Raw genomic sequence first — 24,555 nt, 5'->3', positions numbered from 1 at the left:
AAAATACTCTCCGTCTACGGAAAATACTAATTTTAAAGCTTTATTCTAACCATAAACTAAAATAATTATATGTATCATAGACCAATGTTGGTATTTTAAACACTTAATACACTTTGCAAGGATTTTGACCATAGATATAGTTTTGACCATGGAAGTAGGTCTGTGGTTTTGACCACAAAAAGTGAAGATTCGTGAAGAAGTGCTTTGTTCACTTAGAGGATGGAAAAATTTTTTTCATAAGGTAATTTAACTGCCCAGACTGAATAGAATATAGAATTTTGTGCCAATGGCATCCTTAGAGGATGGAAAAAAATAAAAGAATTAGTTTCCATAGTCTAAGATGGCATCGACGAAATTTTGGGAGTATGCTGATGGGGTATCCGTGAAGAACAATGCGCTTCCGTGGCAGTCATACTGCGCTTCTCATCGTAACTAACAATAAAACTGAAACTAAATAAGATATAAAAAAACCGCTTATAGGGTGTTGTAAGTCTTGTTTCGCTGAATCCAGATACATTAATAAGTACATTTCGCTAAAAATATCGATTAATTAAATTTTTATTGAATGTCAGAATGTTTCACCACAAGTTCCAACCTCCATGACATTCCCAAAAAAAAATTGTTTTTTTTTTGGAAATTGTTCCACTAGTTTGTTATAATACAAAGATCGAACACATAGAAAAAATTCCTTCGATCCGGCCGGATTCGAACCGACGACGTCTCCTAGCAAACCGTGGCAGACGCTATGCTAAGTAAGGAAAAAATCATACAACAACGAACCACGGACTTCACGAATTTTCCTATGTGCTTGTTGCATCTGCATTTGATTTTCAACGACTTTTTTTACGACGACGACCGTAGCGTCATCTATGAAAGTAAACGTCACCCAGTTAGGTACCTTTACAGCTACCAGCCTTGGCTAGAGATGTCGCTATTCACTGTAATTAAGTGTTTTATTGAATGTCAGGATGTTTCACCACTGATATTGAATCATCTTTTGTGAAATTCCTCCGCTAGTTTGTTATAACAATTAACACAAAGATCGAACACATAGGGTCGTATTCTAGAACTCTATTCAATGCTCAAGTCAGGATTTGAGTATAGTTTAAAGTTCGAAATCATACTTAAGTCCCTGCCATTAGGGTCGTATCTCCAGTGCTTGAAATCATACAAAAGGTCGTATTCCAGGACTCTACTCAATGCTCAAGTCAGGATTTGAGCAGACTTGAGTATGATTTCAAGCACTGGAAATACGACCCTAATGGCAAGGACTTGAGTATGATTTTCAGTGCTCACTGCAATACTCAGGTCCTGACTCGAGTATTGAGTAGAGTTCTAGAATACGACTCTCAGATCCTGACTTGAGCATTGAGTAGAGTTCTGGAATACGACCCTTAGACAAAATTCCTTCGATCCGGCCGGACTCGAACCGACGTCTTCTAGCAAATATCGATTAAGTTAGCTGTGATAAGGAGGGCAGCATAGCTTTCACACTTATTTTTACGATAAAAACGAGTAAATTGAATAAATAAACAAACAAAATAAACAAGTACCTCGAGATAATTATTAAGCACAGGCCACATCGCGAACGAAGCTAAGCTAACTTAGCTCACGTAGCCGGGGCATCTTCAATTCATACTTCTTTTTTTTTTGCGTGGGGAAATCCTCCTAGGATACCTCTCCGCCGCGGGGGCGGCTAAAACCCCACGGAGGTCTTCTCGGGTGCTGTAGTGGGAAGGATCCGGGGTCGACTTTGCGAACCGGAACCCTCCCAGCACCTAGGAGGAGCTACGTCCTCCCCCTCGTCACGAAGCGGGCCACACAGCCCCGTCGTCCTCCTCGCGGCTGCCTAATTTACTGGCGAACGAAGCCCCCGCTCCGATCGCCTGCAGCCGCGAAGGTACGCCGCCGCCGAGCGGGATCGGTCCTCTCCCGATCACGCTCGGCGACCTCCTTCTGAAGCATCACCGCTTCACAGAAGGAGACCACTGCCTCATGGGACTCTTGATGCGCCAACATAGCCGCTACTATGCCTGGCCGAGAGAGATCTCGCCCGATCCGGGCAACCAGGATGTTCCGCTCGGAGGTCCATGCGCGGCACTCCTCCAACATGTGCTAGGCGAATCCTGGTCCCTCCCACAGTGGTGGCACTGTCTCGTCGACTCGCGTCCGATCCGATTCAGATACTCACCGAAGCAGTGTCAGTCGGAAGGTGGTAACGCACTTCCGCTGGCTCAACCAGGCTTCGAGGTTCCACGGCTGTTCCAGCCTCTCGCGCCACTTCTCGAACGCCTATCGGCGCTCCTGCCACCGCACTTACGGCGGCGCAGCTTCCTCCGCCTGGCGGAGGCGCGCGCGTTTATCTCCATACAAATACGTGCGTTCATCTCCGCCAGAATGTCCAGTGGGGGAAACCGCGCCAGGACAGTCGCCGCGTAGTGCCCCGAGCCTAAGTCAACATGGGGATGGCGCTGTATTTTGAAGTACAGTGCCATCTAGTAAGAAAGAATGTTACCGGGGTTACAGAACCAGGGACACGTTCTACTTATACCATTACTATCCAGTAACGAGTATCGCACACTAAGCTAACCGAGCTAACGAAACTAACCCAACGATCCCGCTAAGCTATGTAAAATATGTATTTCGCCCTTCACCCCCGCACGTATCCACAGTGTAGCACATCACTAGGTATTCACTACGTATTTCCTTAGCTTTGCATGCAACTACCTCCGCCAGGCTTGGTAGCGGCTATGCTGGCGGAACAAGAGTCCCAAGAGGCAGTGGTCTCCTTCTGTGATGCGGTGATGCTTCAGGTTGCCGAGTGTGGTCGGGAGAGGGCCGAGTGTGGTCGGGAGAGGGCCGATCCCGTGGTGAGGAGAGAAGGGGGAGGACGTAGCTCCTTCTAGGTGCTGTGGGGTTCCGACACGCAAAGGATCCCTCAAGTGATCCGGGATCCGGGATCCCGCCCACTAGAGCATCCGAGAAAGCCACCGTGGGGTTTTAGCCGGTAGAAGTCTGGCCCCCGCGATGGAGAGGTATCCTAGGAGGATATAACCAACCTACGAAAAAAGCTAGCACTGCCACCATTGACTTACAATTATATGGACGTCGGGTCCGCGCTAAAAAGTGTCCGAACTTATAGGGCGTTAAAATCGTATACAGAGCGTCATTCACGCTTTAGTCTTCGTTTGTTCGACTGACAGCGAAGCAAGCAAAATTAGACAGTACTGCGATGACATTACAATTTAAATTCAACGTTTTAACTTTTTCATATTCCTTTACATGTCACTACGTTTAAATAGGTTGACTTAGGACATTTTTTTCGTGGTTTTTGTATTAGACCCGTCGTCCATTTATTTGTAAGTCAATGACTGCCACAATAAATCTAGCAAACCTCTATCAAACATTCAAATTACGATTTGGCGCGTAAAAACCTAGTATACTGCTATATAATTTTTGATGGAATACGGTGTTGTCCTAAGGAAACTGACTCACTAAGTAAGTCATCAAAGTGATTTATATTTTTTTTTTTTGATAACAGAAAAACGATAGAAGTTGTTGAGACCGCCTGGTTACGTAAGTTTTGAGGGGGTTTACCGTAAATATAGCGATTTTAAAAAGTCCGAAAAAGCATGGGTTGACGTCATCTATCGAATTTAATGTCTTTTTAATAATAGTTTCATATCCGAAAAATATTATTATTTTAGGTCCAAGTACGAAAGAAGGCATGTAAGGGGCGCCACCCAACACCTACGGTGCTCAATAGCCAACCTCACCTGCACGCGGTACATCCTGCTCCTACCGACGAGGCGACCTGCCAAAACGCATTGGACCAGCGTGACGGGGAAATGGTCTAAAACCCTCCAATGTATAGCACAGAAAAGTATCCCCAAGTGCAAGAATTACATCCGAGCTACTGAAAGCGGGTGGAACATCGGTACTAAGAGTCCTTCAGAGACTCTTTAATTCAGTCTTGCTCGAAGATTCTACGCCAGGAGCGTGGTGATACTCTTCTTCAAAAAGGGAGATAACACTCTATTGAAGAATTACAGGCCCATCTCGCTTCTAAGCCACGTTTATAAACTGATCACGAACCGTCTCGCGCGCAGATTCGACGACTTCCAGCCCCCCGAACAAGCCGGTTTCCGAAAGGGTTTCTGTGCCATAGACCACATCCACACGCTGCAGCAGGTTATACAAAAGACAGAGGAGTATAACCTGCCATTATTCTTAGTGTTTGTGGATTATGAGAAAGCCTTTCATTCGATCGAGATTTGGGCGGTGCTAGTCTCTACAACGGTGCCACATTGACTATTGATACATAGAAGTATTTGTACAGAGACGCCACTATGCCAGTTCGACTACAGGACCAGTACACAAGGCCTATCCAATTGCAAAGAGTGCGAGAGGGAGACGTCATTTCTCCGAAACTGTTCACCAATGCATTGGAAGATACCTTCAAGTTACTGAACTGGAAAGGACTCGGCATCAACATCAATGGCGAGTTCATCACTCACCTTCGATTTGCTGACGATATCGTGGTCATGGCAGAATCGTTGGAATAGCTTGGGCTAACTTCGAGAAAGAGGTCAATCGCCGAAACCGACTCGGTTGGGCAGCTTTCGGGAAGCTCTGGGACATCTTCTTATCTGCAACACCGCAATCCTTGAAGACAAGTCTTCAAGTAGTGCGTGTTGCCAGCGATGACCTACGGCTCTAAGACGTGGTCACTTACTATGGGCCTCATACAAAAGCTCTAAGTCACTCAACGAGCTATAGAGCGAATAATGCTCGGCATTTCTCTACGTAAACGAACCAGAAATGAGGAGATCCGTAGAAGAACGAAAGTCACCGACATAGCTCGAAGGATTAGCAAGTTGTAGTGCCAGTGGGCAGGGCACATAGCACGTGGAACTGATGGCGTTCGGGCAGAAAGCTTCTTGAATGGAGACCACGAACCGGAAGGCGTTCAGTGGGACGGCCTCCTACTAGATGGACGAATGACCTGGTAAGGGCGGCGGATAACCGATGCATGCACGTCGCGTGCGATGGGCTGCTCTGGAAATCTTCGAGGAAGGCCTATGTTCAGTAGTGGACGTCTTCCGGCTGATATGATGGATGATGAAGTACGAACAAGTTGTGCGCCTGGTGGTAAGCGACACGCCTGTCCGTAAGTTTCAGTGCCACTCGGACGGGCACTGCCGATATGCCCGACGCCCCGAATCATAAATTGACAAGTCCTATGGGCCTGTAACTAAGAAAAAGTGTATAGAAACATATACTCGATGTTAAAAACTAAATGTGGATAATTAGTTATTCTATACTTCAACACGAACAAACTTGACTATACCATCTCGTACATATAGGTTACCCAAGTTTTCAGGGGGTTGTCCGTAAAAATAGTGATATACAAAATATCTACTAGTCAGATAAAACATGGATTCAGCGATAATTTCGTATGATTAAACTTTTATTAGCTTATTATTACAATAATATTAACAAATAAATTAATCTAAAATTGTCTAAGGCGGTTAATTCTTTTTCTTCTTTTGTTCAGGCAGTAAACCCATTTCTTCTTGATATTTCCTAATTAATTGTTCTTGTACATCAGGTAGGCATGGGGAGTAGCGGCTATATTCCATACTGAACTCTCCTTTGCCTTGCGTCATCGATCTAAAAGAAAACAATAATTGTAAGTGACTCTGAATTACACTAAAGTACGTCTGTTTGAGGAAATCAGAGAAAGCAAGGTAGTAAATTGAGTCATTCAAAATTGAATAATTAAATATTTTTTATACATGAAAATAGCACCCAAATAATTATGTACTTTAATCTAATTTAAAGTAATATTGTAGAAAAAATATAATGTGTGTTACACCACTTTAACGTTGTTAGTCTTGGCTCCGTACTGTAATTAGTGGTGATCACAATAGATCTGTTAATGGTCGCAATGATGAGGATAGGACCCCAATGAAGCCACCCTAATAATAATAATAATACACCACTTCAGATGCTATGTCGCGGAATTTTAAAGATTTTTTTTGTATTGGCAACACTAACATAAATGTGAAAACTTGACACTAGCGCCATAACTTCACTATTTTTCAACTCACGTCACGGTACCAGGTAGAACACAGTCATCGATAATTTCTGGTTATATACTCGGTGAGCACAGTATATAAGATTAACATTCTATAGTGTAGTGGTTGGATAATCGAATGCTAGGACATTGAATGCGCTTTTGTATCGAAAACACTCCGCCGGGATCGATGAATATAAGTGTAAATTTTAAGGAAAATAAACGTTTAAAATGTTATTTGTATTTTTATGTAACATTTAAATGCACTCATAATATTATACAGAAAGGGCAAAGTGTAAAAACTTTTTTTTTATTATACCAAATGACGTGACAGAACGAACAACTCACGCGTCTGGTGTTAAGCGACACGAATGTCCATAGCAGTTGCAGTGCTACTCAGAGCTTTAAATTTAAACATCCGAGGGACACTGCCACTGCGCTTGTCACCCAGAGACATAAAGTTGACAAGTCCCATGTGCCTACAAATTCACCAGCACCCTTACCCTTCAAAACCGGAACGCAGTTTTGCTCACATTACAGCTTTGTAGCAGAAATAGGTAAGGTGGCAGTACTTCCTTGGACGTACTATTTCACTAGGGGCTCTACTGCTACTAAAACTTCGGTATCAGGTATAAAAAAATATAGTTTTAATATTGTTTACCGAAGCTCTCATACTATCGTTTAAATTAAAATTTCATACTTCTAACTGTTCACAGAACTGAAATCCAGTTGTCATATTCCAGATCATCATCAGACTTTTAAGATGGTGAAATTACTGGCACATGGGACTTGTCAACTTATGTCTCAGGGTGTCAGGCGCAGTGGCAGTGCCCATCAGATCTTTGTGATTTAAAGCTCTGAGTGACACTGCAACTGTTAGAGACAGGCGCGACGCTTACCACCAGACACACGACTTGTTCGTCCCGTCACTTAGTTTTATTAAAAAATATATATATGTATTTAAATATAAAATCAGCATCCCGAGATTTAAGGAAGTAAAAAATATATTTTATGAAACCGATTCCATATTTCGATAGCTATTCTAAATAAATTTTAAACGGCCCATTCACTGCCTGCAAGGCAGTCCGCCACGCTGGCAGGAGACTGCTCACACACTATCCTGCGTATAGACCTCGTATCGAGTCTGGCAGGACGCATTGCGGGACGGCTTCAATGCTGCGACTACATTCATAACCCTGAATTACGCGGTGGACGGCAAAGCGGACTGCAATGCAGGATATTCAAATTCAAAATAATCTTTATTTCATAGGTAAGCATTATTACACTTGAAATCGTCACATTGGTTAAACTCTACCGATCATTCGTAAGGCAGATTCCCCTGAAAAGAATAAGCAAGAAACTAGGGGTTGCTCTTTGTAAATAACATTTGTACACATTCAACATTTACAATATATTTTTTGTTTTGAAACATCAGAGATCGAGACTACCTCCATGAGCTAAACGGGTTACTACCACGGATTTTTGTCATCCAAGTACGCAGAAGTTGTATATATAACCTTTAGTATAAAGTTTTTGTTTCACTATAATTTTAAACCTCGTGAAAGGCAAATTTTGTATATCAACCGGAATCTTGTTATACAAGGATATACATTGTCCCTTAAATGATTTTTTGACTTTGTGAAGACGACTATCAAGAACAGCTAGTTTAATTTTGTTCCTCGTATTAATGTTATGACTGTCACTATTTTTCATACAGAAATTACTATTCCTTTTAACATAAATTACATTTTCATAAATAGTACTGTGAGGCTAGTGTAAGAATGTCAGTTTCCTTAAACTTATCTCTCAAAGATACTTGGGGGTCCAGATTGTAAATTGCCCTAACCGCACGTTTCTGCAGGACAAAGATTCTATTGATATCGGCGGTATTACCCCAAAGCAAAATGCCGTATGTCATTAGACTGTGAAAGTAGCTGAAGTAAACCAATCTAGCGGTTTCGACGTCTGGAAGTTTCCGTATTTTTGTAATCGCGTACACTGTAGAGCCGAGCCGTTTTGATAACTTACTTATATGGGGACCCAATTGCAATTTAGCATCTAACGTTATACCTTGAAATACAACTGTATCCACATGATTCAATTTTTCGTTTCTAACTACAATGTTTGTAACCGTCTCTCTAACATTCGGTAATGTTATTTCACACAATTTGTTTTTTCTCATTAAGGAGTAGGTTATTAACAGCAAACCAATCAACTACTTTAGATATAGCATTGTTCACATCGTCTTAGGAACATTGGTGCCTTTTAACTTTAAATAATAAGGAAGTATCATCAGCAAACAATACTATCACATGTTTTATACCCTCCATGAGGCTAGGTAAGTCATTAATATAAACTAAAAAACAAAAATGCCTAGAATTGAACCTTGAGGGACACCCAAGCTAATTGCAGATCCTGATGATCTCGCACCGTTAAAAGAAGGTCGAGATCACGTCCCGCCACACCATAATGGCGAAGTTTCCTTACCAGTGTATCATGGTGCACACAATCAGAAGCCTTGGAAAGGTCACAGAATACGCCAAAAAAGCATCATGAGACTTCCCATGCATCAAATATATGATTCATCATCTTAACACCAGCATCGGTTGTAGAGCGACCCCGAGTGAAACCAAATTATTTAGGAGACATTAAGTTATAACTATAAAAATGTGCACACATTTGATTTAGAATATTTTTTTCAAATATTTTACTGAGAGTTGGTAGTATTGATATAGGTCTGAAATTGGTAGGGTCTGAAATACTACCAGATTAGAAAAGTGGAATAACTTTGCTTCATGAGGTCAGGAAAGACACCATCATCAACACATTTATAATAAATGCCCCCTTTTAGGTGTATACTTTAACTTTTTAATAAAAACAAAACCGACACAAGTCACATCTATTTGCCCAGTTTCATTGAAATCGGTTTACGGAAAGTGGGTGAAATTCAATAAACCGATTTCATCCTCTAATTTGCCGCCCTTAAAGGTGAAATATTTTCTTCGAATTTGAACAAGACCACCGAAGTACCTTGCCAACAAAAAAGAATCATCCAAATTAGTTCACAAATACACACCAAAAAAAAAAATACAACCGAATTGAGAATCCTCTACTTTTCTGAAGTCAACAAACAAGCATCCGAATATCCGACCACTGATGACGAAGTCTAGGTGCTACAGTGCAATACAGTTACGCAAGCATATGCGCCTGGTTACGTAACTCAGCACTAATATGTGTCTTTAAGGCTGGTTTCACAGCTCTGCGTACGGTCCGTACGGACTGTCCGCCTGCGGGTCATCCGTATGCGTAAAATCCACAGTGCTCTGAATCGAGTATTTAATTTAGTGCGAATATGCACGAAAGACAGTCGCGTACAATAAAAGTAGGGCTGGCTTGTGCGGAGCAATTCGCGTCACTGTAAAACGGTGTTCTAATGCCACACGTGTTATTCGGTCCGCAGATAAATCCGCGCTGCTCTGAAACCAGCCTAAAACTTATCGGCAAACGTACCGATACTCAATAGTCATTCTGTCAATAACTGAGTGAGTCTGATATATTCTAAAATAGCTAAATAACCAACCTGAGCTCTCCAGCATATCCAAACATGTTATTTAACGGTACTTCAGCATAGATCGTGGTCCAGCCCTCCGCGCCCTCCGTGCCAGTGATGATGCCTCCGCGTTTGTTCAATTGACCGATAACTGTTCCGTGGTATTCATCAGGCATTGTCACTTCAACGAACATTATTGGTTCGAGGACTTGCCAACTGCCATTGGCGAATACTGTCGAATTAAATAAAGTGGTATTCAATACTACACTAGAGTAAGATGATGATATTAAATTAAATGATATGTAACAAACATTCCATGAGAATAAAGAATGAATGAATGAATGAATTAAATAAACATTCTTTATTGCACGTAAAATTACTGCGTTAATATGCAACAGGCGGCCTTATTGCTATGTAGCAATTTCTTCCTGGCAATCGTAGAATAGAAATTTGGGTTATGCAACCAAAGAATATTTTCATAAATACGATAGACAATAAGTACTCATAAAAACATGTATCTAGATAGACTAATGATATATAAATAATAGTAATATTAATGCAAAACGATAAATAATAATATTAAATACTTTTAAACTTTCGAAGGAAAAAAGGTAAGAAAATAAAATATAAATAAAGACTAAAGGGATAGAGGAGAAAAGACGAAACTTCTATCCTTGTCAGGTTGTTTGAAGCAGGTAAGAGGAGGGGATCGTCGAATAAATTCAGGGAGGGAATTCCATAGTCTCATCGCAGTCACGGTAAAAGAGTGGGATTAAAAATTGGAGGTATAAGTATGTTTAGAAAGAGACTATAAACATTTTTTTTTACTTTTAGAATGTTGAGTCGACGTTCTATACTCTTTGAAAATACGTGAACAATCTAAACTTTGGGCTAATACGGTGCACTATGGTCTGAACTTTCTCCCAAACGGAGACTCATGCTGAATAATAAGATGTAACAAATATACAACTCTTACCATCCTTAACAGCGCCTTTAGCAGCCAAAAAGAAAGCCAGTTCACTAGAGTCCACAATGTGATGAGCGCCGTCTTGCAAGCGGAATTTGACGCCCGATATCTTGTGTCCGGTCAAATAGCCTTTTTGACAAGTGTCGATGAAACCTCGCTCGACGCCTGGCACGAATGGCTTGGGAATGTTTGTTCCGATTGTCTCGTCCACAAACTCTAGCACTGAAAATAAATTAATAATAAATTAGGGAGTTACTACGTCAGCACTCTTTATATTCAAGCAATGAAGTAAGTTTTCCATTACTAATTTATAATAATATTAATGTGATATAATAATTTAATGTTATGATATTGTAATGCAATAATTTAATATAATTAAATAGTGTGATTTATGAATTTAGCCCTCAGACGTTGCTGTGCCCTTGCAGGGCGTCACATGTATACCACCAATTAATGTTCCATCTTAAATAAAACGTGATATGCAATTAACAAATTCAAAAAATGAAAAAATAAAGAGCGAAAAAGACATTGCGCGTTTCAATTCACGTCCTTTTCGCTCTTATTACATGAGTATAGAGCTTCTTCTAATCGACCTAATATGGTTCCGTATCGATAAGTGTGGTTACTCCCTACACGGAAATAAATTGTAATAAGAGACCCCCCACACTAGCGTCTTTCGAGCGTCAGCGTCTGCCAATACACGCACATCGTCGATACGACGTCTGCGCGACGGCGACGCAACGTAGTATCCCTAACTAATTTGTTAACAACAACGCCAGCACTGAGCGACTTCTGAATAGTGTCGGTTATACGGCGCGGTTGCACGGATATCGTGTCGACGCTGTGCGTTGTCAAGACGCTGACGTTCGAAAAACGCTAGTTTGGGGAGTCTCTAATAGTAAGTTTGTCATACACGATTTCTTTCTCTTTGACGAGGAGTCTTCCCGCAATGACGTACGAATTATATTTCTCGTACGGCTCGCGCAACCTTGGTAACAATCAGCGAGTATACTTGACGAAACATTTATTTGCACCAATTCATCTTATCGCTTCATCTGAAGAATACAATAGGACAAAAGAGTGAGCCGTCTCGGTAATGTGTAACGTGCATCGAGTATATAATCAGAAATAGAGACGAAATGTCATTTAATTTGTTTGAAAACTATCCTGCCATATCATTGCTGTGATAACTGCGCTCCGATTGGCTAGTCCGAATTCGAAACAATTGATGGGTGTCGTCAATGGGTGTCGTCAACTGTTTCACTTCAAATCGACCAGTTAACTTGAACTTTGCTATAATGGACGAAAATTGTAAAATTACCATTGACTTACAATTATATGGACATCGGGTCCGCGCTAAAAAGTGTCTGCACTTGTAAGGCGCTAAAATCGTATACAGAGCGCCAAACTCCGCTTTAGTCTTCATTTGTTCGACTGACAGCGCGATACTGCGATGACATTACAATTTAAATTTCGAATAGGTTGACTTGGGACATTTTTTTCGTGGTTTTTGTATTAGACCCGTCGTCCATTTATTTGTAAGTCAATGAAAATTACATATTCAATATTTAATTACCGATGACATGTGATTCCGTTTGTTTTGTAATTAGATGTTTTGCTGTTTTTCCCACACCACCGAATAGAACAGCACGGCATTGTTAAAGATATTATCTTTATTATAATAAATACAGAATATTTTTTGGAATATACAGAGACGTACACACAGGTCAATAGTTGGCCTGTCTATATTTCAATGCAAACGAAAGTTGATATTTATAAGAGCTGTATCGCTAACGTGTTGTCAGGAATATATGGCCCCTATTTCGTCTCTATTTCTGGTTATATACTCGATGGTAACGTGTCATCTGTACTGTCATTACAAACGGCGACTTTTAGTAGTGATGCAAACGCGCGTTCGTGAAACGCGCGTTTGCACCGGCTATTCGTTCTGAGTAGATCCGTGTGAAGAAAGATGTTAAACAACCTTAACCTTCCTGTGGGACGTAAAACTCATTTTGGTATGACTTCCTTATTGCAATATTAGTGAATGAAGTTTTAAGATACCCATTTTTAAACCAATTGATCTTTAATTACATTACATAAATACAAATTTCAACCAAAAAGCTGGAAATTCTATACACTTTTCTGTTGAATGCATAAGAAGGTTTTCAGAACCAAAAACTCGGCTAGGGAGTTATTTACCTTAGGACATTAACTATACCATATGACACTACTGATAGTTCGTAGGCATAGATGGATATGTGATTTGAAGATTTGCTTATAGAACTATAAATAATAATATTTATTTGTATTCATTCATATACACATATAATAAAATCAAAAACAGTAGGCATGCTACATACCACACACTTATATCTATGGTTGTACGTGCAACTTATAAAATGTTTAAAACTCCTGAATCCCAAACTAAGCGAAAGCTTATATTTTGGTCTAAATTAAAAAAAATCTGATTATTACAGTAAGAGGATTATAACTATTCAATAGCAATGTAAACTTACTGGTGTTCTGCAGAGGCGGTAGCGGTTCCAAGATGCCAATGACTCGAGCATACTGTCCAGCACCACCCGATTGCTTCTTGTGCAAGTAGTCGAAGGCACACGCCGACATTAATGTTTCTCTATAAATTTAAATATTTTCTATAAATGAAAAAAAAAAAGTAATTAGGTGTGTAATTTTTCTAAGCGTAGGTACCTAAATGCGACTTTAGGCTTGCCCAAGTCGACGGGACAATTGTATTCTCTCTCCATCCTCTGCGCGTAGATCTCGAGATGAAGCTCGCCCATGCCCGACACTATGGTCTCCTTGTTATCACCATCGTAGCGGAATTGGAAGGTCGGGTCTTCTTTGGTGAATCTGCAAATAGTAACATTTTATACAGGTTGACATTTTCGCGATTACATTTTTTTTATAACATCGCGTGACGGGAGGAACAAGTCGTGCTCCTGATGGTAAGCGTCACGCCTGTCCATAACAGTTGCAGTGCCGCTCAAAGGGTACTCCCATTGCGCCCGTCACCCTGAGACATAAGTTGAAAAGTCTCATGTGCCTGTAATTTCACCAGCAGCTTCCCTGCAGCAACCCTTCAAATCCGGAATGCAGCAATGCTCGTTTTACTGCTTGGCGGCAGAAACAGTAAGGTGGCAGTACCACGCTGGATGAACACTTTCACAAGGACCTCTACTAAAGCTCTACTACTTACCATCACGTAAACTCTGAGATGAAATTTAAGTCCCAATATGTAAACAAAGGCGGTACCATCACAAAAGAAGATTTAAAGAATAGTGGAAAAGTGAAAAGGTTTAAAAATTAATGCAAGATGTTTTATATTGTTCTTGAAAATGGCTACTGCTACGAAATATATGTAATTGTAGATAGATCTTAATTCCCATAGTAAAAATTGTTCATATTGAAGGATATTTTTGTCTCTTCTCTACACTGTGTATGTACTTCACATTAACTGCACACGATAATATAATAATAATATAGAGATCATATAGATGAGACGGTTATTCAAAAATCTCTCACTAGATGTCTCTAGCGGCGACAAATGCCGAAAGTAAACACAAAAATCTAATAATCTATAACAAAAACACATAGGAGAATTTCGACTACCCGGTAACTGGACCCGTGGCTCAGATGGTTAGAGCAATGCTACGGTGCAGCATGGACGTGGGTTCAATACCCACCGAGTTTTTCTGTGTTTTCACAACAAAACTAGTGGAATTATTTCACAAAAATCTCAATAAATAATATAGAGATGAATTCATAAGCATATTTACAAAAAGTTTCATATACAGCTTCTGCTCTAGTGTTAATGAAAATAATGATGCCTCAATACATTGACGATCTCGATCGTAGGAGGTGGATGAACCAATTTAGGAAATAATCTTTTCTAAATTATTTCAGGACCCTAAAAATTTAAAATTTAACTTTATACCGATCGATATAAGAACGGTCCGTATTACATACCTTGCAACAGCCTTTGAAAAGTTATCTCTATCCTTATTATTCTTTGGTTTAATAGACATAGAAACAACGGGATCGGGAATGTGTATGGATTCCATAGACAAGTTGAGTTTGCTGTCATTCACGAAAGTGTCCCCAGAGGCGCAATCTACGCCGAACAGTGCAAATATGTCGCCAGCGTACACTTCGTTCACTTCCTCCATGTTATTTGAGTGCATTCTGACCAGGCGGGACACTTTTACCTAAAATAATAAAATATTAGTATGTAGCAGATGGGTAGCGCTACACAATATATGTGATTAAAGGTTTTCTGCATGTATCAAACCCACCAGTCCAATTGTGCATAATAGAAATAACGGCTTAAGAAAACTATAAAATCTAGTGTTTTTTTTTAAATGGGACAGTATGGGGAAATCCGAAACCCTAGAAAATACAAGCAACCTTAGGAACCATTAAGAATTTTTTTGTGAAAACAATTTTAGCATAATCAATTTTTTGGTCAAGCGTGAGTTGTCAATAAAAATGCATAAAGTTGAACACAATTTTTTTAGTGCTGATCAACTAAGTTTCATGAAGAGATCATTTCATTTTACGGGACAAAATAAATTGGGACAGCAGAAGTTAATCAAATTTTATAAAATATTTTTTAATACAAAATGAATAAAATTTATTTTTTTTTCTTTAATGCTAAAAGACACAGTTTCTTATAAGGATAAATTCATTGCATCGGAAGAAAAAAATTGGGAAGCAGAAGTTGGTCAAATCCATAAAAAAAAGTAAAAACAATCTATGATAGCTTAGGTTTGCCAGGTAATACAATAAAACATTATATTCACCCTTCTCCCAGTCCTAGCATTAAAAATATTGTCACTTTTCTTTAAAACTCCCTGGTAGCATCTCAAATAGGTCAACTGTCCAAATTTGCTCAATTCCAACTTGAAAGCGAGACCCACAAATGGCTTCAATCCATCTCTAGCCGGGTCTAATACAATTGTTTGTCCCTCGGTGCCTTTCCCCTCATTCAAAATAGCTGTATTCTCTATTTCTCCAGGGTTGGGGAGGTAATCTATTACTGCGTTCAATAATGGTTGGACTCCTTTGTTTTTCAATGCAGTGCCTAAAAGAACTGGCGTAAATGTACGTTTTAGAGTCGTTCGACGAACTGCTTGTTTTATGTCTGCAACCATTGGTGTTTTTTCTTCGAGGAAAAGTTCTCCTGTAAATGAAAAATATAGGAATCAGAAAACAATGTTCTTTTTTAATCTGGTTTCTAAAGTCATCAAATGCAAATGTCCATATTTATGCCATTGCATTGTTTGTAGTTGTATATTTTAGATTATAATGATAAGTCATATATTATAATTTTGTCAAGAGTTAAATTTGTATTTTTTAATTAAATAATTTTTTAATCAATTGTATAAATAATAATTGCATGTTCTTTATTATTGTAAAGTGAGTAATCACAAGTTCTTCTTTCAAATTGTTAAACCTTGTAGTGGTGTAACAGGGTCCACGAATGTTAAGTAAAACTTTATATTATTATTATTATTATTAGGGTGGCTTTATTTGGGGCCTATGAGGCCCATCACTGCGACCATAAATGATCTATTGTGATCACCACTGATCACAGCTCGGAGCCAAGACCAACAGCATTAAGGAACTGAAGGACTTTCCTGGCTCCGACAGTCTTTATGTAGTCTGGGTGTGGCCTGTGCCTACCCAGTATGCAATTTCTTACGCCCATCAGAGGGCAGCACAGGGTGAGGAGATGCACTTGAGTTTCATCCGCCTCGTGACAAAATCTACATTGTGTTTTCTGTCTGTCCAATATTTGATATGTGCTTATTCAAGCCACAATGTTAAGGCTTTAGTTAGCATTCTGATGTCAAAAACTTATAAAACTTTATAACATATAGTGGCAATGAACAAATGAACATAATTTTCTTTCTAAGTTGCTTGATTGATGAAGAAGTATCAGATAATATCAAACAAAGCACACAAAAGTCTTTAAAGACTAGATGATGAAAAAGGTACAGGAACTTGTGGGGTGTACCTTACATGCATTGGACCGATAATCTGCTCTATCATATTCGTGATATCTTAAGATAGACCTGTGTCCTGTATGTGGGTTTTTAAGTGCTTTGTCGATAATAAATTCGACAATATAAATATAATTCCTACCTAAAGTCTCATCCACATTAGACAAATGCTCAATAAGCTCATGTCTTTTATCTTTCACCTCAGCTCTCCTGTCCTGTGGGACTTCATCATATCTCATTTTTTCGCCGTAATCACCATCAAAGTATATTGCTCGCTCTTCAATGAGGTCTAGAATACCTTGGCAATCTTTTTCTAAGCCTATAGGTAAATGTAGGAATGCAGCATTGTGATTCATTTTGGATCTCATTTGTTTCAATACTCTGAAAAGAATTGTTTATTATTAGTGCTATCATTGCATTATTTATTTTGAGTTCTGTAGGTGACATCACAGAAGGTAAATAAAGTAAAATATCACTTCATTTCAGGTTTAACTTAACCCAATTATTAAACTAGAATCTAGTGCAAAGATTTGGTTCAAACCAGCTGTCAAGAACACAGGAATAAGCCATTGAAGCATTTTACATCTTTTATGGCTTCAAGCACTCCACATAAGCAAAAGTATGACTTATTATGACAAAATATTATTCAACAGAGATATTAATATTGTACACATACCTCTCAGGATTTGCTGCCAACCTGTCTAATTTATTAATAAAAGCTAAACACGGTACACTATACCGTTTCATCTGTCTATTCACTGTTAATGTCTGACTCTGCACTCCACCTACGGCGCAAAGAACCAAGACGGCTCCATCTAATACTCTCAGTGCTCTTTCTACTTCTACAGTAAAATCTACATGGCCAGGAGTGTCAATAATGTTGATATTATGGTCTTTCCAAATGGTATATGTAGCAGCTGATTGAATTGTAATGCCTCGTTGACGTTCAAGCTCCATGGAGTCCATAGTTGCTCCTACATTATCTTTGCCTTTAACCTGTAATTTCCAACATTTTACTCACATACTTTAGTTTATATACATATGAACAAACAGTTTAAATCAAATTGTTCAGTGCTTGTGCTGCAATGAGCAAAAATGAGCCATGGGCCCTTACATTTGAGCACACGCCGGCACGGGCGGCACTCTTTCCACAGCGCGTTGACGCGAGCTCGCCAGGATGTGAGAAGTCAGAATTACTTTACTTCCAGTCACCAAATTGATGCAATACACTTTGTGACAAGGCTTTTATGGCACTTATCAAATCTCACACATGCAAAGTACTCAGTAATAATAATAATGTGCCAGACAACCACATGAACTACCTGGTCACAAGCTATAGAATCCCCTGTACTACGATACCTGGGTAACAGAATTTACTCCAGGGCACTACCCAGAACACCCAGACTAAGGGTCATATTCCAGAACTCTACTCAATGCCCAAGTCAGGATCTGAGTATGATTTCAAGCACTGGAAATACGACCATAGTAGCAGCGACTTGAGTATGATTGCGAGTGCTTTAAACCATACTCAAATCCTGACTTGAGCATTGAGTAGAGTTCTAGAATACGACCCTAAGACCAATTTACAAAAGTTTACCTACCACAAATCAAAACCAGGACCTCCTCATCCAGTGCCCACAGCGCAAATCTAAGTTGTCAGTGTTCTGCTTCTATCAAATTGTATCATTCATAGAGACACATACAGCTGACATCATGTAATGCAATATGTAATGTTGTCAACAAGATAATACAACGTGCCTCAGTAGCTTTTATTAAAGTGTACAGTATACACTACATTCTCAATATTATCGGCATTTCCAAAATTGAAGGATACTAAGGTACAATGGATTCTATGTACAATACAAACCTCATGCATCGAATCTATCCTGCCTGTATAGAACAATATTCGTTCTGTCAGTGTTGTTTTGCCAGAGTCTATGTGTGCAGAGATTCCAATATTTCTAATTTTCTCGAGGGGCTTGTGCTCTGCAAATTTTATGTGCGAAGAGAAAAACTGGAACGAGTTTTAAGTTTTGATATGAGGATTTATATTTAGATATAAATATCCATCTATCGATATCTACAGCAGTAAGATTTACTTTTCACTAAGCAACTAGCCGCGGCGGCTATTATAGTTTTACTCCAAACGGCCGCTTCTGTTAATATGGTACATGACTTATTTGAATAAATAGGAATCGCGCGCGACCAGTCCCCACCAGCGACTAGCCGCTTAGTGGAAAATTAGTCTAATACGGTTAGCAGCAATGTGCAACAGAAGCATTTATTGAATTTGTTTCAAATTAGATAACTATTGGTGACAAAGGTATAAATTGAAAAAATAGATAATAAACGTTTTATGGTTAAACCTTAAATGGTAATAATATTTAAAATTACGTAAAAACAGGGAGTATCCAGGCGGCTTCAAATATGCACAATTTACGGTTCACAATGAAAACCTCACCTCAATTTGAGACAAATTTGATTTGGTTGCATTTTTTAAAAGATTCGTTAATCTTATTACGTTTGTTATCGTCATTCTGCTCGGTAATAACTAAAAATATCACAGAACAAAATTTCAAATTTGAGGTTATTTCATATGTCACACTCCCAGACTGACATTTTACATTACGTTTTTTTTAAGGTTGGTAGCGCGTAAAGTGAACTTTGTTCGGTTTAAAAAACCGCCCATTCACGTTTCGAAATGTTCGATGTTCGAGTTGACATAGACACTTACGAAGTTAACGACCACCATGAAGTTAGCACATTCAGAATACCATAAACAATTTGTCAGTTTCGTTTTAGTTCAAAAAGAATATGGCCGTGTTAGGGCCGTGCGTGAGTGTAAATATGAATGGGCACAATAATATTCATAGTCAGTTAACAAAATCGTTAGAAAGAATTTTGGAAGACGCTTACTTGAGTGGTGAACTGAAACTGAGTGGCAGAAAATTGAAGGAGTTCCCGAAACCTGTAAAATTTGACTTGAGTGATACGGTTGTTGCAGGTAAGTTGTATTTATAAATAAATCTTGATGCATTTCTTCCCTAATTAGGTGTAATACTTTATTTTAGGACTATTTTATCTCATCGAGTTGGCGTAAGAAGTGTTTGCTGCGTGTTATATTTGTTTACGTTGCCGGCGTTCGCGGCGTCTATTCCTGAGATTCCGATTGTTTGGAATCGATAACGATTGCGGGTGTAAGTGAATACACCAGAAAAAGAAACTTTTTGTACAGTGTAATATATGATTAAGAGACTAGACTGGTTCATTCTAAAATTCCAGTTGAATGATAATAAATGCAACCACGCAGAGGTAAAAACGTCCGTCTCCAGATTCAATTGGAATTTATCCAAATGGTTCGTATAATTCGTTTGTGGTATTTTTCAGGTGTATCTTCTGAAATCGTGGAATAATTATTATTGTACTTTAATTAGTTGCTTTCAGGAAGGCAAAAAATTCATTTAATTAAATTTATTATATTTTCCTAGGTACTAGTTTCCTAGGACATTACATCCACTTGAGGTAAAGTAGGCACCTACATAGTTTACGCAGGTACAATCGCAAATAGTTGCGATTGTACCGTCGTTATACCTTCACATCAATATGGCTAGCGCGAAAGGCGTGACTTGTGCGAGAGCAACATAAAATGCGACATACTTTTATTTTCGCAAAGAAATCCCGCGCTTTATGTCGCTCTCGCGCAAGTCGCGTCCTGTCGTGCTAGCCCTACAACTACTATAATAACTTCATAGGCTTCTTCTTAAAAACGAGAATTTGTAAATTCACCAAACTTGGCAAGGTGAACTTGTGCAAATACAATTATACATAAGTAGACAGAAAAACACGCCATGTACTGAAGATACTTAGCCACAATTGTACTGAAATTATTCGTTATCAACTGTAAAACAACCTGTATCATATGTCTGGAAAATCATTTCACTCCTCCAGAGAATTATAAAACTATACTTACCTAAAACCAACGAAGTTACAGATTCACTACACCTTTTTATACAATGCACAAAATAATCTAAAACGTTTTGACATGCAACAATACTATTCTGATTCTATTTCTCACTTTATCTTCTAGATCTCCCCCTATCCTAGCTGTATTAATATTTTAAATTAATTAGACAAGTCAGAATACATAGCATATTGGGGTTGAAGAGAGCAACAAACTGAACGCTAACAAAGTCAAATTTAATTGTGAACTAGTCTGGTACATAATACTTACCTATTCATTTCATGACTATGGGTGAGCTAGGCAAAGTGCACAGGCAGTGTTAAATTAAGTTTTAATGAAGTTGTGTAACTTTAGTTTAAACTTAAATAGGCAACTGAAGCTTTGTACTGCATGAATTTTAGTAGAACTATGTTGTTATAGGAATAGGGAAAACACTAGATATTAATTTAGGTAGTTATTTAAAATCGGCAATGCTTCTGTAAGGTCGTTAAAATCATGTTTACGGAAAATCATAAAACAAAACCACTAAAATGTCCTGTTTTAGCTTATTAATATACAATGATTATTAACGGCAATTTTAATAAAACCATTTTTAGTAATAAGTGTCGTGTCACACTGCTACCAATTTAGAAAAATTTTTTTAGGTGAAAATATTTCTTAGAAAGCTATTTCGTGTGCCGCCATATTGGGCATATTTTATTACTACTGTGTGGCGCCAAGTTTCATAAACGAGTCTGTATTTAAAACCGTTTGGAATATTTAGGCATTTCACCGACGTGTGGGCGACAGTTGTTAATGAAAATACTAGTTTCATTTTCTAGTTCACCCGTCGGTATATGGCACAGATGTCGAATAAATATTCAAGTACATTTTATCTATAGTTCGTGGCATTAAGCATGTTAATGGCGGTCATTGACTCCACTTTCCTCCCGAAGTCAGAATTCGACAGCGACCGATCGCCAAACCCGTATAATTCTGTCGCAATTTTGACATCGCTTCATTGACGTAATATAAGCCAATAACATAACTTAAAAAAAAATGAAATTAAGAAATCATATCATTCTGTGAATTTATAGGTTGTTAATATCACGTCTTTATTATTGTAATATATTATATTAGATATCACTTTAATGATATACATGTTTTAATGAAAATAGACAATAAGAATTACATTACCAATATACCACTTCACTTTAATAGTACTAATAATTTGAAACTCAGTGCATAATAACTATAATCAGTTTCTTTAAATTCGTGATTTAAAAAATACAAACTGTACTTATGCTTTTCATTCAACGTGTATAAAAAACTACAGTCGGTTTCAGATAGATGTAAGACAAAATGTTTTACATCTATCAAACATAATATATCGGAGTACGCTTGCGTTTGGTTGAGTCGGAAATATTCATGTTTCAAGTTTGATGTTGTCTGTTCGTTTTGTTAGTTTCGGTATTATTTGTTTTATTCATTTGATTTGTTATTTTGCCACAAGTAATACTACTTTTACATTTGGTAATTTGAATCGGATTCTGAAAGTGACGGCTTCTTAGTATTTGTATTATTACGTTTTTATTACATTCTTTGAAAAAAGAAGCAAAATATTTATAATTAATAAGTTTTCTTATTATTAAACTAATTCAAAGTTTACAATCCTTGAGGTCATTTTACATCGAGGTGACTTCTTCGATACGCTAACGATCACAATCTCGCACGTTACTGGAAACCTTTGAACTACAGTGGTAGGAAGGGGTGAATGATCGCTAAAAACATGCTAAATGGTACATACTTCGTTTTATATTAAGTTTAAAATATTTAACTCAGAGTGGTAGCCGTCATCATCATCATCATCAATTATTTAATTAAGCTTCTCGACGTCACCGCAGGAAACTCTATAATATATTTTTTAAATTAATACTAAATATTCTATTTACAAGGCACCATTAAAAATCTGAGTGTTCGTTTGCATATTCTTTTTCTATCTTCAATTCATAAAAGTATTTAGTTACTTTGTCTATAAAATAGGCTTAGGCAATTTTATAATGTGATATGTAATATAATGGTATTGATGTCGAGAGCGCCCATCATAGCCATGTTAACGACCCCACTCCAGTTTACAAACTCAAGTAGTTAAGCTGTAAAATAGATAAGACGACGGTGTGGAAAAGCGATCATTTTATAAGTAGGTTTAATCGGTTTTTAGTACACTAGTATTTGTATTTAGTCGACTAACAAGGCATGGATCACTGGCGTAGGGTCGGATCAATTATCCAACGTACTAGTAGGTGTTTGATGGAAAATTTCAAAAATTTCGGCATTCGCTGCGCACCTTCTGCTAGATGGTATGACAGTGGACCTAATTTACATGTGGTTCATCGCGTACAGCATACAATATTGAACACAAAACGAAAGGGGTTAGCTAGAATTTACAATGTACGAGAAAGACGTTTCAATACCGGTAACGAAAAGAGAATGAGAACAGTTCTTTCGGTCACTAAGTATGACATTGACAACTGATTCCGATTACAATGTTATCTATCAGACCTGATATAAAGTACAATATCGATAGTTTTTATGACATAATCTGTATTGATGTTTAAAGACAAAACGTCCGTTTTATTGTAGCCAATTCAAAAGAAAAACTTAACCCAAAACGATTAAGATCTATATTTCTAGGTTTACATTACAAAATTATTAACTTTTCTAATTATGTAGCTGCTGTAACTTTTTCCATGTGCGCAATTCTTTCTTCTACGTCATTGCAATACGTCTGCAAATTGCATAATGCTTTGTAAAGAAAGGAGCTAATTTCACTCATACGTCAGAAAGACTTTTTTTTGTAAATACCGTTATATTTTTTTAGTGAACAACACTATTTTGCAATTTCGACTTGTTTGAATCACTGCAGTGCTAAAATTGAAACGCAAGGTCGTCGAAGGCGTAATAAATACCGACATTATGTTTTGTTTACCTCAGTTACTATTAGTTTTGTAATTAAATTTACGACCAAGCAATATCGATTACATTACGCAAATATCTTTCTACTGGACACTACTCACACTACCGACACCTTGGACTCAATCGACAAACGTGCCAAGAGGCCACTTTCTATCATCGGGGGACTAGGCGTATGCTGGGGTTCCACCCCTATGCTGTGGACATTACAAAGATTTGCACGAAGCGTTACGCTTCCACATTTATATGGCGAACAGCTATGGAGTGGAATTCCCTGCCTGCAGACTTGTTTCCTGAACGTTATAACTTGGACCTTTTCAAGACGAGGGTGAATAGGCATTATATAGATGTGCATGCTACATCGTCGACCTCGTAGTCACTTTCCACAATGCTTGCAATATCGTAGTGCCAATCAACGTAAGATACTTGCCCATTGTATTGTTACTCAGGGGTGCGCCAGACGTGGAAAGGAATGGTACGTCGTGCGGGCAAGCTCCTTTCGTGCACCCCAGATGAAATTAGACATTTATGTATGATGAGATTTTGTTGAAATTTTTGAGTTGTCACTTTAGTTTAAATACCTAATTAATAGGAAATGAAACTATTTTTTCGGATTTAAATCGCGTATATTTGTTTTTTACAAACAAATAAATAAACAAATAAACGCGAGCGTTTCGGGCCCTTTACAGGTCCCATGGTCACGTTGATTGAAGTGGTACAGTCATCAACCAGTTATGTCTAATATTAATGCAAACCACCCAATTTTTTCACTATAGTACAAAAGTTAATAATTAAATACTTTATTTTTTATTTTACAAAGAACATTCCAATTTACGCTACATCTGTTTTACAAATTATTGTATTTTAACAACATGAATTTTTATTACGGTAAAACATATTAAACAGTACTGCAGTCTTATGTCTGTTTGGGATTTTTCATCAGAGGAAATACTGGACTCCAAACTCCCTGTTGAAATTAGGATGTTTATTAATTTCAATGGCCTCTCGCAACGTCCTGGG

The 24,555-nt window shown here is 38.2% G+C and overlaps 2 protein-coding genes across 3 annotated transcripts in view; one reads left to right on the top strand and one right to left on the bottom strand.

The window, feature by feature from the left end:
- Positions 1 to 5,507: 5,507 nt before the first annotated feature.
- LOC113235402 (elongation factor G, mitochondrial) lies at positions 5,508 to 19,162 on the bottom strand. The gene is made up of 11 exons (XM_026471083.1): positions 19,084 to 19,162; positions 18,490 to 18,636; positions 17,299 to 17,618; positions 16,765 to 17,003; positions 15,420 to 15,799; positions 14,587 to 14,825; positions 13,309 to 13,470; positions 13,116 to 13,234; positions 10,606 to 10,818; positions 9,660 to 9,861; positions 5,508 to 5,673 (listed from the first exon to the last, which is right to left on the bottom strand). The coding sequence occupies exons 1-11, from the start codon at positions 19,156 to 19,158 to the stop codon at positions 5,532 to 5,534; spliced, it is 2,238 nt and encodes a 745-aa protein (XP_026326868.1). The 5' UTR covers positions 19,159 to 19,162; the 3' UTR covers positions 5,508 to 5,531.
- A 274-nt stretch (positions 19,163 to 19,436) lies between these two features.
- Positions 19,437 to 24,555, top strand: part of LOC113237104 (leucine-rich repeat and calponin homology domain-containing protein 4) — a 61,012-nt gene continuing 55,893 nt past the window's right edge. For both annotated transcript variants that reach the window (XM_026473386.1, XM_026473374.1), the window contains exon 1: positions 19,437 to 19,626. In XM_026473386.1, the coding sequence (XP_026329171.1) occupies positions 19,437 to 19,626 (190 nt within the window). The remainder of the gene's footprint in view (positions 19,627 to 24,555) is intronic.

Source organism: Hyposmocoma kahamanoa, unplaced genomic scaffold, assembly GCF_003589595.1.
Source record: "Hyposmocoma kahamanoa isolate Upper Pololo Valley unplaced genomic scaffold, ASM358959v1 102, whole genome shotgun sequence".
Lineage (NCBI taxonomy): Eukaryota > Metazoa > Arthropoda > Insecta > Lepidoptera > Cosmopterigidae > Hyposmocoma > Hyposmocoma kahamanoa.
The sequence above is the reverse complement of the archived record's forward strand: the minus strand, read 5'-3'. Positions and strand labels throughout refer to the sequence as shown.

Bases quoted from the DNA above. Each gene is read 5' to 3' on its own strand.
- LOC113235402 (XM_026471083.1), bottom strand. From the start codon at position 19,158: ATGACGATAACAAACGTAATAAGATTAACGAATCTTTTAAAAAATGCA. The intron at 14,826-15,419 runs GTGAATATAATG...TTATTATTTTAG, and splicing joins ATGCTAGGACTGGGAGAAGG to GTAAAAGTGTCCCGCCTGGT. The intron at 9,862-10,605 runs GTAAGAGTTGTA...TTAATTCGACAG, and splicing joins TAAAGGCGCTGTTAAGGATG to TATTCGCCAATGGCAGTTGG.